At 47.3% G+C, this 13,539-nt stretch overlaps 6 protein-coding genes across 6 annotated transcripts; 3 read left to right on the forward strand and 3 right to left on the reverse strand.

Annotated features, from left to right (window-relative positions):
* Positions 1-45: 45 nt before the first annotated feature.
* Positions 46-579, forward strand: GLAREA_03651 (Mss4-like protein; the record flags this gene model as incomplete). Its single annotated transcript, XM_008083904.1, has 1 exon — positions 46-579. One exon carries the CDS (start codon positions 46-48, stop codon positions 577-579), a length of 534 nt encoding a protein of 177 aa, XP_008082095.1.
* Positions 580-1,786: 1,207 nt separating this feature from the next.
* Positions 1,787-2,607, reverse strand: GLAREA_03652 (uncharacterized protein; the record flags this gene model as incomplete). Its single annotated transcript, XM_008083905.1, has 4 exons — positions 1,787-1,805; positions 1,858-2,161; positions 2,209-2,332; positions 2,395-2,607. The coding sequence occupies 4 exons, from the start codon at positions 2,605-2,607 to the stop codon at positions 1,787-1,789; spliced, it is 660 nt and encodes a 219-aa protein (XP_008082096.1).
* Positions 2,608-3,079: 472 nt separating this feature from the next.
* Positions 3,080-4,772, forward strand: GLAREA_03653 (uncharacterized protein; the record flags this gene model as incomplete). Its single annotated transcript, XM_008083906.1, has 2 exons — positions 3,080-3,924; positions 3,998-4,772. 2 exons carry the CDS (start codon positions 3,080-3,082, stop codon positions 4,770-4,772), a joined length of 1,620 nt encoding a protein of 539 aa, XP_008082097.1.
* A 473-nt stretch (positions 4,773-5,245) lies between these two features.
* GLAREA_03654 (uncharacterized protein) lies at positions 5,246-6,980 on the forward strand (the record flags this gene model as incomplete). Its single annotated transcript, XM_008083907.1, has 2 exons — positions 5,246-6,660; positions 6,728-6,980. The coding sequence occupies 2 exons, from the start codon at positions 5,246-5,248 to the stop codon at positions 6,978-6,980; spliced, it is 1,668 nt and encodes a 555-aa protein (XP_008082098.1).
* Positions 6,981-8,232: 1,252 nt separating this feature from the next.
* Positions 8,233-11,680, reverse strand: GLAREA_03655 (uncharacterized protein; the record flags this gene model as incomplete). Its single annotated transcript, XM_008083908.1, has 4 exons — positions 8,233-8,696; positions 8,828-9,226; positions 9,292-11,170; positions 11,312-11,680. The coding sequence occupies 4 exons, from the start codon at positions 11,678-11,680 to the stop codon at positions 8,233-8,235; spliced, it is 3,111 nt and encodes a 1,036-aa protein (XP_008082099.1).
* A 1,406-nt stretch (positions 11,681-13,086) lies between these two features.
* Positions 13,087-13,503, reverse strand: GLAREA_03656 (uncharacterized protein; the record flags this gene model as incomplete). The annotated part of the gene is made up of 1 exon (XM_008083909.1): positions 13,087-13,503. One exon carries the CDS (start codon positions 13,501-13,503, stop codon positions 13,087-13,089), a length of 417 nt encoding a protein of 138 aa, XP_008082100.1.
* Between the last annotated feature and the right edge of the window lie 36 nt (positions 13,504-13,539).

The following is a 13,539-nucleotide window of genomic DNA, read 5'->3' on the forward strand; positions in this document are numbered from 1 at the left end:
TCAATTACTCAAAGTCAAGGAAGAAATTAAAAGAAATCAATCAAAATGGAAAAAGGACGTTGCCACTGTGGACAAACAGAATGGGAGGTCAAGCTAGACGCTAAGGAACATATTCTCTGGTCTGAGCATGCCCTCTTCAAGGGATACCGACCTGAACTCTGGCTAACGTCATATAGCCACTGTGACACATGCAAGATTCTCTCCGGAGGAACATACACCCTAAATCAGATCATTCCCAAGGAAGACCTCAAGGTCACCAAAGGAAACCTCAAAGCCTACACTTACCACGGTGACTCCGGAAAAGCCGTGAACTGCTACTATTGCCCAAGTACTCCTCACCACCTACCAAATTGCTCTCTGGGCAACTCCTTCCCTAGCTCAAAAGACTCGCTAACAACGACAGACTGCACATCCCACGCATACCACCACCAGGAAGTAATGGGCGACAAAGTCGTGGTACGAACCGGGCTTCTCGAGTCGGCCGCAAAAATGAAGCCAGCTGCAGAGATCTACGGCAAGGCAAGGTATGGATGGGAGAAGGAGGTTGCTCAGACTTTTGATACTATGCCTCCTTCGTAAGTCAACTCAGTGGGTGGACCGAGAAAATCGGGACGTATGAGACGAGTAATTACTGAAACGTTTGTGTCTGCGTTAAAGCGACGAGAAAGCGAAGTTGTAAATATGTGACTTGGAGGTGTACGGCGACGAAATATATTCGTGACATACGAGATCTTTCCCGTTGATGTGTATCTGGACGATGTGACTAGGTCCTACTGAAGTGACGACGTGAAATAAGCCATACCCATGTCGAATAAAAGGGAACGAGGACGTACCATGTCAACTACCATCCTGTCGGATCTTTTCTATCAAGCTTCCTACCTAGCACGCCCACATATTTCAAGCCCAATATCGACTACTTGGGCGGGTTTCTCGTGAGTGCCAGGCAGGCCTTAAGTTTAAGGCGGAGGAACCCCAAAAGTAGTGGTTAATGGAGTAATCCCACAAGCTCTCTATAAAGCTAGAGTTGATGAAATATTTTAAGAATTTAATATAGGTAATATTAAATGTATCTATAGGATTGTGGTTAAGATATTTAGTGAAACCGCGATATTCTCACTTTAAAAAAGGGTGCCTGGCACTCATGAGAAACCCGCCCAAGTAGAACAATTTCGTACGACGAGTTTTGGGCAGGCACGGTATTGAAACCCATTCGTGGAGGACAAAATAAGTGTCAGTCACCTGCCCACTAATCTTGAGACTGAATAAGGCGACTTTGAATAGAGCTCAAAAAGCCTCATTTACTCAAAATGATTGACGAACTATGTGAGTGTGCCAGGTTAATTGACGAAATGTACGAGACTTCGTCGATTGTTATGAGGAAGTATCGTATTTCGACTGCCACTTATTTTGTCCTACGCGAGATCCACTACATAATGGCGACAATTCTTAGGAACGTCATACGTAAGGGCCCTTTGCAGTTTATGCCTCGCCAACCGTGGTTTTTGAGTTGCGCGCAGGTCATATTAGTATCGTGACAGTAAATGCTGCCGCACAGAGTGCTTCTCTTGGTCTTGATAGGATCGGTAGGGGAAAATTTTACCAAGCTCTTGTTCAGCGATATTGGCAAGAATGCGTTTGAAAGCTGAGCCATTTGCTCCATGCCGAATTTGGTGTCATTATATACCTATTTTCTACAGCCATAGTAAAACAAGCAGTTTGAATGCCGCTAAAATCACCCACAAATCTGCTAATCATATTACACCAACTGCAGTGTCCAAGAACCTGTTCAAATAAGATGCTTTGATCTAATGGCGTGTTAGTCTGAACCCGGTCGAGATTATTTGACCGGCAACATACCTGAAATACGCCCTCAGGTAAATCACCTGCCACGCTCCCAATGCTACCAACATACCCATTGTCGAAAAGGCAAACCATTTAACCCGGTTATTTGTGCTCTCGTTGGTATCTCTGAGTTTCTGCTCGCGGCTTCGTAGGTAGTCCATTTCCGCAACAATTTCCTGTACCATCTCTTCAATCCGCCTTAACTCAGTCTCCACTGGCTTAAGCTTCTCTGTAGCTTGGACTGCGGACCAATCTTTCGCATCCGCACCGATATCAATATCGAGTTCGACATGTCGGAATGGGTTCGCAACGCCTTTGCCTGGGAACGGTTAGCCGGGCAATTGGTACATACAAGGAGGCTCTTACCTCCGGTGAAGTGATTCTCAAAGCAGACATCGAATGATGAATCCGCGTGGGAGGTGAAAGCCATTCTCTGTTCGCCTACTACATCTTTGGGCTTTCCATACTCGTTTCCAACAGCATCCTTGATCTGGAGAAGTCTGTATTAGCATCTGCAGTATTGTTCCTGTGAACTGTTTCTCCCAAGCTCACATGCATATCAACCCTCATTCCATCCCCTCTGTAGCCATCTACCGTAGATGTCACCACAACCAATGTATCTTTGGCAACAAAATTCCTGATACACCTCACACGACTCTTGTCTCCAGCACTCTTAGCCTCAATGTCGAATTTCAACGCCTCGGCGCAGGCGAGGAGGAAGAAAAAGCTGCAGGCAGTGCGCAGCAGCGATTGAGTGTACACCATGTCGTCGAGTATGGTCGTCGTCGAAGATAATTGCAGGTCGCGTACGCCGTACTTCGTTAAGGGGAAACTTTTAGACGTGGCACTTTGAGAAGGCTGACAAGGATGTTGATGCATCTGCTTCACCCCTGTTTCACGTGATATGGCTACATCGCAATCACGAGCAGACGTGAACCCTTGCAAGCTGGACGACTGAGGGGCAAAACGCGACAACAAGTCGGACAGGGATTCGCCATCAACGTCATGGCAAGACGACGTTCTATGAAGACATAGGGTGAACCAGTGAAGCCTTTAGCAGTTTCGCTCGCCATGATTTATTCAGATAGATTGCTTCAATGAATACTTTCTACTTTTAATTTGATACACTCCCGTTGCCAACTTGCCTATAGATAATTCTACGCGTCCACGGTGTCGGGATTTGTCGAGTAAGAATTATATACAACCAGCCGGAAGTATGCCGCCAGGAAAACCAAAGATGACTCTAGGGGAGTCTTGGGTCGTAGAAGACGAGGGATATGGCCAGGATGGCTCATCCCAGGACGAGGAGGAAGAAGAGCAGGAAGAGGAGCAAAAAGAGCCGGCTCCTCTACCCAGATCAACTCCGTCAAAACGACGAGCGCGAGATGGCAAAGCTGCCCCCAAGTCTCCCGATCCCGAATTCGTAATGCCCTCATTGGGCAACTCAATAGATGGATCCAGAGAGAATCTACAAACTCAAACAAGACGTCGAAACACCAAGTCGTCGTCGGAGAGAGTGCAGCCACGTCGGCAACCTACCTACGATGCAGCAGACAGTGGGAGCCCCGAGCGAGTTCGTAGGACACAACCCAGCACCAGATACACCAAGCCTCCTTCTACACCATCGCAATTTTCGCAACCCCAACGCAGTCACCCTGCTGAAAGCTTCCTGGATCTTGCCATGGGTAACGTCGCAAGCATTATGTCTTGGATTTTTGATGTGCTTTGCGGCGCTCTTCGAATCCTCAAGGTACCGATATCATACATGCTGGCAATATGGTTGCTATTCGGGCTCGGTCTCATGGTTCGAAATCTGATCACGTCGTCAGTCTACGCTTCTTTAAGTCCTATTTGTCGCATACCCGGGTCATCGCTGCTGAATCTGCCATTTTGCGAGCCTGCGGAAACCCGAAAGGCTGTACAGAATGTAGAATTCGATGAGTTAATGGCTGTCCAAAGCAATTTTGAAAAAGTGTTAGAGGAAAGTGCGGGCGGCGCATCTTTACCGGTCGATATGAAGAGATCAGAAGCTTCGATCCGGGATTTGCGACAGCTTGTCCGCTATAGCCACCTTCAATCCAAGTAAGTTTGTTACTCTGCGGGCGATGACCACTCGCCTGACCCATCTACATACAACACATACTGACTAACCCAGGCATGAGCTTGTGCTAGCATTTGACGGCTTCATTGAAACAGCACGGATCGCGTCAAATGACCTGTTGATGTTCAATAGTCACGTTGGGAGGGCAGTCGACAGCGTCATTGCGACGACTCGGTGGACTAGTCGAGTGCTCGATGGCCTCCAAGAACAGCCTCACAATCGTGGAGCGTTGTCAGGCTTCGTCAATGACTACGTCGTGGCTCCATTTCAGCCCCGTAAATTCACAGAGGGCGTTCTTCTTGATCAATACATCACGCACGCGCAAAAGGTAGAGGTAGAAATATCAAGACTAATCGATGAAGCCCAAGCATTACTCCGGATCCTGGTTGATCTCGAGAACCGGCTCGACGACATTCATGGAATATCGACGCAGGCTGGCGAAGATACCAAAGCGGCCAAGGACGAAATTCTTTCCTCTCTTTGGGCCATGGTAGGCGGCTACCGAGGCGAAATCAGCAAGGTGGATCGTCGATTAGACCTATTGCGTCAGGTCTCGTCGTACCGCAAGGACGCTTTTGCCCACGTATCCGGGACTGTTCTACGACTCCAAGCTATGCGTGCGAGTCTAGAAGACTTGCGCGAACGTGTGGGGTCCCCAGAAGTATCTCGTGGCATTGGTGACATACCGCTGGCGGTGCACATCGAGTACATCCAGCAGGGAGTGGAAAGATTACAAGACCAGCGCCAAACGGTGAGGAAGCTCGAGAATCAGCATATTCGAGAAATTTTGGACCGTCCGCAAATGGACGGAAATACTATAGAGGGATAGGTAATAGGCGGACATGATTGGTTATCTTGGCGGTGAATCTATCATGTAGACCGTCAGGCAAGCTATGGGTTTCTTTTCTGGTCTGGCCAATTAATCGAGGACGATGTTAATGAGTCGGTTGGGCTTGCGAGCGACGGTTAGCAAATAGCGCGTACGCTGATGAATTATGATACCCTTTTTCTCGTTAAACGTCATCTCCCGCAACTTCTCATAGTCCCTCCATCTGTTGTTCTTACTATTTGGTGTGCGCGTGTGTCCTCTCTTCTTCTCTTCTCTTCTTCTCCGCTTCTCATCTTTCCTTGTTTTCTTCCCAATCTTATTCACGACACATCCACATTCAGGCATGTGATTTCAGAACAACCTAGTCACTGACAGCACGACAATCGCAAACATTTCCACGTTTTCAGACCGGCGTATAGAATAATTGGCTTAGGTTTGACCTACAATCATTCTCCATATTCGAAGCTGAAACTATGGACAACTCCAATCCTACCGTGACGGCTTCTGCTGCAGAAGGTGCAGAGGTTACCTCAATTGTTAGGGGACTGGGAGCATCTCATTCCCAGTTGCAAAGTCAGATGTTGCTAGGCTACAACCCGGACTTGGACGGTTTTGGTGAGACGATGGGCCCGGACAACCAAACTCACCAGTCGCAATCGATAGACAATGCCAGTTCGACGAAGGATTGGTACGACAAATTCGAGGGTTTGGCTCATGACTTTGGACATGCGTACCTGAGCCGCAAACAGCGCAATATTGCTCGCAAGTTTTCGCGCAAAACGTTCTTGTATACTCGCAATATTCGGCGTGGAAAGTTAATATCCGAAGATGGCCTAACGAAGGAGCAGAGATGGGCAAAGCTGATGGTGGCCCCAGAGTCATCATTCACAGCAAATACCGAGACCCAGACCCAGGAACAGCGTCCAACATCCCCGACCATCGTTTCTTGGGCCTGCGATATTTGTGACCCGCCGCTTAGAGTCAAGATCAACCGGCCAGGCGAAGCATCGAGATGTCCTAGAGGTTGCCAGCGACCACCTCATAGACAATTGACGTCCGAAACGAGAGATAAAATCTATCCTCCTGCACCTGGTAGTTGGCGGCCTATCTCACCAATTGCACCTAGGCGGAAAACAAGTGAGAAGGTTCCATTGGAAAGTGATCTGGCTAGCGATCTCAGCATGGCCATAAAGCTACCCCTGCCAATACAGACTCGACAGGAGGTTGCTAAGCTCGAAGAAGAATCGACGAGTGAGAGACCTGTCGACCAAAATGTTTGCACAGTGAATTCAAAGGCAAAGAGCGATGAACTCCCTGTGCTTGACGAGCATAAGGCCGAGAACAGGGCTCAAACAGATGGAGAACCTGCCGTAGTCCCTCCTGCGATCCAAGGGGCGGCAAAAATCACCTTCTCGTTGACGGTACCAGAAAAGCCTAGGCAGAAAAGAACACTCAGTTCTCCCTCGGCCCTCGCCTCCTACTTTGGTCCCCCGAGGAAGAAGCTCGACACGCGCACATCATCTGACAAACTCGCCGACGCGAGTGTCCCCATTCTTGTTCGCAATACATCCACTGGCTATCCAAGTATCTGCTCAGATTCCATAAGAAGTTCGGATTGTTATATGACGAACGCGGTTAAGACGGAGACGAATGCAACGAAAACCGAGACAAATGCGGTTAAGACTGAGACGAATGCGTGTTCTCCAAGTAGACAGCCGTGGTTCCAGTCTTCGAGGGCTCAGCAAGGCGGCGAAGAGCGGCGGCCGAGCGTGTTGAGACGGTGTTCCGATTTTGCGAGAAGGTTGTTTAGGAAGGAGCGAAGGGAGAGTGGTGTGGATGTTGCCATGGACGTACCCATGGACAATGACATACCGGTATTCGAATCTCGGTGAGTATCTTTTAACCTCAAAAGTGCCTCTTTCCAGTGAAAGACAGAAACACTAACACCCTTCTAGACCGGAATCACCACCCCCTCCAACAACCCTCCCTGAAGTCCCAACAACGGAAGTAGTTGACCAGCTCCGGGAAGCGCTTGTGAAAGTAGAGACGCTTCAGCCCCCTCTACGCTGTACGCAGCCGAGTGTGGTCCACTCGTCGACCACTCAAACCCCTGGCTCTATGACACTTCCTGAGACGACACGAGCGGGGGAGAGAACGGGGAAGCCGAGGGTTTGGAGGAAGATTTTGGGGAGAAAGGAGAAGGTGTAGGGGTTTCCGAAGGGAGTGAGGAGATGGTTGAATGGATAATGGGATACTGAGATGGATTATGGTCATGTGTTTAAGAAGGAAAGTGTTTTGGATGATCAGCGGATGACATGAAGGAGAACTGTCAGAGTAATGTGATAAGACAAGCTATTTGATTAAAGAGGATTTTTGATTTGTTTTAAACGCACATAATGCTTCAAAATAGAGGAAGCAATCTAAGCTACAATTTGTTACGTCAATAGGGGAATGAGCACAGATAAGTGAGATATATAATTGGTGGAATCCTGTTAAAGAACGTGAATAAAATGAGGTTATGAATGCATACAGCCAAGAGGAAACGACCGGCTCGAACATACTAGATCCTCAGTTGTATCAGAGTTGATGAACAAGATACCAACTTACACAGCCCCTGGCTTTCTTCGAGAAAGACCGAGAACAACAAGCAGCCGCTCTTCAGAATCAGATCGACCACCTGGTAAACGTACCAAACTCTACATTGGCGTCTTGTTTTTGTGTAAAATAGGCCTGTAAGGGCCTATTATCAAGATGAAAGACCACATCATATCCTCAATCCGGATGGTCGAGCGGTAAATGTAATCCTATACAAATTCCAGGCGACATGAGACAGGTGGTCTAATACTATCCTTGCTCGTTGCGGAAAATGTAAGCTATACCTACTATCCTGTGGGCGTCGTAAACATGGATACATTTTGTTGCGGTGTGCCTAAGTATATTTCACAAGTACGTTGTCAAAAAGAGTTTAAGAAATGTGTCCTTTTTACTGAGGATTACTGAAACACGATACGGTATACCATTAAACTAGATCGAAGACGGACCTTATCTCAACTGCCACCAAATTCAAGGTTCTAAAACGAATCTGGAAATTTATGATTCCCTGAATATGGTTAACGAAATATCCCATATTTCGTCACCTAATTCGAAGAAATACGTTGTTTGGACTGCCACTTATATTTCCACAACGAAACACTATATGTGGCAGTAACTTCGTACGTATTTATACTCCCTTAGCCTAGGGTTTCACCTCCAATCTGGAAACATTGTAATCTCTGACAATGGTAGTCAAGCTACGATATTTCTTCAGTCAGGCTGGCGAATTATCGTCTTTCGACTGACACTTATACGATCCCCCGCCCGCCTTGCTAACGTCAAAAATATTAGAATAGCATTGAATAACAAGGGAGAATGGCTAGGCCATGACTATCTCGGAATTCTTCAATCAACCTAATCTACACCATTAAACAGACTCATCATCCCCCTGCGCAACAACAGAATATCCAAAATCAAGCTGTCCACACAATTCCTTAACCAACTCCACAATCCTCTCCACACTATGCGCCACCGCCCTCTGCGCAACCTCAATAACCACCACCGCGCGATATCCATCCTCATTAACATTCTCTAGACCCAAAAGACTATTTTCGTTTCTGTTAGATTCGTTGCTGATGCCGTGAGACGGCTCCTTTTGGGGGTGTATAGGAGTTCTGGCGTGAGATAAGGTGAGGACCTCTGGGACGTGGAGGTAGGGAGGGAGAGCTTGCGCGTTTTTGATGGATGCTGAGAGGAGGGAGAAGAGGGATGCGAGGGCTTTGGAGGAGGTGAGGGTTTGTCGGTGTTGGAGCGTGAAATTGTGGAGCCAGGTTGGGGAGCCGGGAGTTGTGGTGGAGTTTGAAGAGCTATGGAAGGAGGTTGATGCGTATGCTATTATTGTTAGGTAGTAGGTTATGCTTCGATTTTTAATTAGCAAGGTATCGTCTGATAGAAATGCGGGTTGAATAAATACCTTTGGACTTCATTCAGCAGGTCTTTATATATCTGTGAAGGAAACGAACCACCAAATCTAGGTTCAAATGTCATGAATGAAAGATTGGCCTTCATCCCATTGATGCCAGTGATAAGCTGAGCTAGCAATTTCGCCCTAGCTTTGTCAAGCTTCTTGCCATGATCGCTAACTATCTCACTTCCTTCGTCTGCTTCGAGGAGTTTCTGGTCCACCGTTGCCGTCACACAGCTAAGGTACTTTGCAAGCACGTACAAGGATCCGCCAAGATCTCGACGAAGTACCGAAGCTTCAGTTATTGGCACAGGAAAGATCGTCCATATGTAGCCCACAAGAACACCTCCTCCCACAATAAGGAGGCGATAAGGGGCAAGCTCATAAAACTCATAATATGACTGCCCTGTAGCAGTAGATTGCTTGACACCAATCACACGTACTTGGAGCTCATAGCCTCGGTAGTGTCAGTAATTGTCTGAAAGAAAGTGAGAAAACGAAATAAGTTTGGGTAGTACATACCAACGATCAACACATGTGTCAGAGCTCCCGCGACGATTGCCGTCAAGAACCTTGGATATTTCGCAGCCCAATAGAAGTAAAAACACATGAACACGAAGAACATCACAATCACTCCAGCCGTTTTTTGGTCTACAATATACCAATTGATGAACGCTCCTATCATTCCGAAAAGGGTAAATGTGAGATTGCCAAACAGATTAAAGACGGCGGAACCGGCAGTAGGATTCATTCCGATTGATATCATTACCAGACTCCAGACCAGGCGCTGGCGAATGAAAAAAGCGTGGGTATTTTTCAGGTATGCCATGATACCAATCGAGAAGACCGCAATGGCGGTTCGAGCACCAAACTTGACTGATGACGATCCAAAGAACCTTGGGATGAGACGAAAATGATTCCCTAGCCTTTGGCCGAAATTCTTAGGAGCCAGATGTTCAGGATCGCGAGGGGACTGGAACGAGTTTCCCAGTAAAATCGATTGAGCCTCTGACGCCGGATCAAGCTCAGTTGAGGCTTCGGTGCCGTTGAGTAAGGACTTGAGCCATTTGGTTACCGTTTTGACAGTTGGAAATATGAACCGCTTCTTCGACATCGTGCCGTTATTCTCCATTGAATCTGCGAATCTAACAGCCACCAGAATGGCTTTGGAAACCGAGTATAAGAGGTATTCCATATACAGGATTATATGAAGCCTTGCTGACGCCAGAGTTTCTCGAGATGCTACTGCTGGATCAATGGCCTCATGTGCTGGAGCTTCGTGCCGCTTGCTGGAAGCACACTGAAAGACCGATTTTAAGCCTCGCTTTTGCGCCCACGCTCGGAGATCTGTTGATCTTTGGTCTCGAAATGCTTCAATCTTGCGTTCTAAGCTATCGGCAAAATCTGATATGGGCTTTACTTTTTGTCCTTTCTCAACATCCCCAGCTACATCTTTCCTCGTGCTCTTTCCGGGTATCAGCTTCAATGTCTTTAGTACATGTGAAATGCTCTCGTCGAGAATCCGCGTCATGTTTTCAAATGCGAGCCGGGCGCCCTCGACCAATTCCAACCATTCCAAATGTTCTAGCTCCAAATCTTCCGCCGACAGTTGGTCGCAAACTTTTGGATTGTAACTCTTTGCTCGCCTCCAGCCATCCATTCTAACAGATATATCTGCGATGGTAGACAGGCCGGAGATAGGAATCATGATTCCTCTCAATATCAGATTCAGAGCGTGAACGTTCTTTCCATCCAGATGACCATATGCTGTTTCTCTCTTCGCAAAAGTAACGTCTTCGTCAAGCTTTGAACCAAGTACGAGGAGTGCCGCCGTCGCTGTCTTCAAGGCAGCTCGTTTCTCTTCGTGTAATGTACTGTCAACCACTGACTGCTCGGAACCCAAAGCTTGCTTGGTCACAATAGGTCTTGAGAACTTAGAGTGCTCTAAAGACTCGATGAATTGCATCTGCTTTTTCAGGAGTCCTCTACAGCTTTGCAAAAACCCTACAACCTCCCCAAAGAAGACCTTTCTCGACGACACCGGGATGATGAGCAGCGAGACCCCTGTAGAAATCGCTTGTCCAGTCAAAAAAGCATAAAGTACTTCTTTTACAAATCTGTGGCTTCTGTAGACGGTTGTTTCGCTGGGTCCGTAAGTAAATCCAACAAGGACGACAACCGTATATTGGATTGTCGGAATCGTGAGGGCCGGGCGGGCTGCGCGTATGGAATTTATGATGAAAACGTTGAACAACAGAAATATGGCGTTGATCGCGGACGCCGACGAATTATATCCTTGAGCAACAGCTGGAGACGCGCCAACCGGAGTCGTGTGTTGACGAGCTTTGATACCAGCCCATTGCCCAAGCACTATCATCGCTACCGCTAAACATGTCATAAGCTAGGTGTACAGGTTAGCTGATTAGCGATGTATATTGATTACTTGAAATGAGAGGCCTCTCGATTTACTGTATTCAGCTGAGACTTTCCAGAGACAGGACAGCAATGCCAAAGAAGGAGAATAAGTAATGAACAGACTCACACAACAGAAAAATAAATTCATCAAAAATTTACCACGCGGCAGTATTGGTACCGTCAAGACTGAGACAATGATGATCAGATACCCAAAGTTCAGATAATTCGCTGCTACCGAATATTTCTGATATATTGCCATACTGATGGTTGCAGCAATAGCTGGTTTCACCATGATCATAACCACGAACCCATTGATACCTATCGTGGCCCAAATTCTTTTGAGTATTGACGCCTTTGCTGGAGGTTGATTGTCTTGGGGACTGGCTTGCTCTCCGCTGAAGATTGGCGTGGGTGACACGGAACTGCTTGATATTATTGACGCTCTATCTCCCGCTCCGCCTGATGCCAGCTCAGGCGACGGCTGTGGTTCTGACATATTGAGCTGTTCCAGATATCTTGGATTGTGCTGGTGCTGGATAACCTCGTCAGAGAATAAATGACATTCTGAAAGTAATTGACAACATAACACCTTAAAATCGACAGTCAAAGTCCAAAACAATGTGATGAAGCAGTGAAGAGAGAAGAATCGATTCTAACTCCGGATGGGCTGACGGATTTATCCCAAAGCTGCAGGTAACGATATATCGTGCCATGCTGGCCTCGGTCGACTCCATCAGGAGCAACATACCAGCGGTATCTCGGTAGAAACCCTGTTGTTGATCCTCAATTGGACTGTGAGGCTGATGACTGTGCAGTTCAAGGCTGGATGATTAACATGGCTACCGCTATCTTGCCTGCGAATATTCGGGACATTTTTTCTTTCCCTGCAGGCCATCGTAAGGCCATTTCCATCCTTGAAATTCCTACATTTCTCTTACGCTAGTTAAAGCCATAACTCTATCTAGATTGTTCCATTGAATGTAAAAAAGATGGAAATGATATGAAAAGTTGCTAAATCTCACGAGTCTTCCGACTTCGAAAAGTCAACAAACAACCCATTAGTTGAGGATTCCTAGGATGTCAAGCCATCACCCGCGACCCCAGTAATCAGCAACATCATCTTACAGCAGCCGGGTCGGCGTTTACGGGTGCCTCGGTTTTGAGGATTATACTGATGCTCGGGATCGGTATCAGAGAATCCGAGCCAGTTATTGATGATATTGTCTGACTTGTGTAATCCCAGACGTTGATGAGCAGTGCGAGGGGTGGTCGTCGTCCAGAAGGAGGAATACAGCGTCAAGCCGGAGCGCGAGCTCGAGCAGGGGAGGAATCATGTGATTTACCCTCCTGAACGCCGAGCCGAGTACTAGCGTGTGTATATTTCAATGGAGGACTATTCAATCACGATTGTCAACACCAACAAGCCACATTTCATACCCATTATGATGGCCGGGTTCAAGTGTGGTGGAAGAACTTCGACTAGCTCCAGAGCCCGCAAGGAATATTCTCAGTCTTTGTATAAAATGAGAAGCAACAAAGGCACTCGAATGTCACAGAGAGCTTCGCAGTAACATAATTTCATAAGCAATGGTCTAAACCAACAAAGTGATTCCCCTGATATCGGGCTTTCCAACAAGCAATTGTAGGAAAGAATCAAACCGGTTACGCAAGACGTACTACCCTACAAGCCGATAACATTCCCAAAATACAGTCGTCACCAAGTCACGGAAGTGACATGTACCTGTGTTTCCCCCATTTTCATCCCAACCAAACCAAAAAATACCGTAAGAGACTCAATATGAAACAGGAAACGGAACTCAGTCAGCCTATTAACGTGGTAAACGAGACACGTCGACCAAGTGTAAATATCGAATAGGCGAGGTGTGAGCATGATTGAACACCCTAAGCATCAGCTTTGGCCTTCTTCTTCCTCGAATTCTTGGGCTGGCTCTTTGGTGTTTCCACCTGTTCCTCAGCAACCTCTGTTGACTTTTTGGTAGCTCGCTTGCGTTTCTTGTCTGGGCTTTTCTCTTCCGGAGCAGCGGCTTTGGCTGGAACGATTGAGCTGGGGGGAACAATCGCATCTGAGCCGGCAGCAGCTGGTGTCTCCTTGGTCGCCTTACCTTTGCGTGTCGGCTTGGCTTTAGGAGTTTTTGGCAATGCAACAGGTGGGGGGGTAGGCTCTTTCTCTGGCTCTCCTTCGGCATCCTCGTCATGGAGAGCAGTTGCACTAGCCTCGCCAACAAGCTGAGCATCCGCTGTGGTATCAGCACCAACTTCATGCAATTCTGCATATGTAGCAGCTTCTTGATCCGTCATGTCCTTGGCTGCAAGATTTCCGGCGCGGTAAGAATG

Source organism: Glarea lozoyensis, assembly GCF_000409485.1.
Source record: "Glarea lozoyensis ATCC 20868 chromosome Unknown GLAREA2, whole genome shotgun sequence".
NCBI classification, from domain to species: Eukaryota; Fungi; Ascomycota; class Leotiomycetes; order Helotiales; family Helotiaceae; genus Glarea; species Glarea lozoyensis.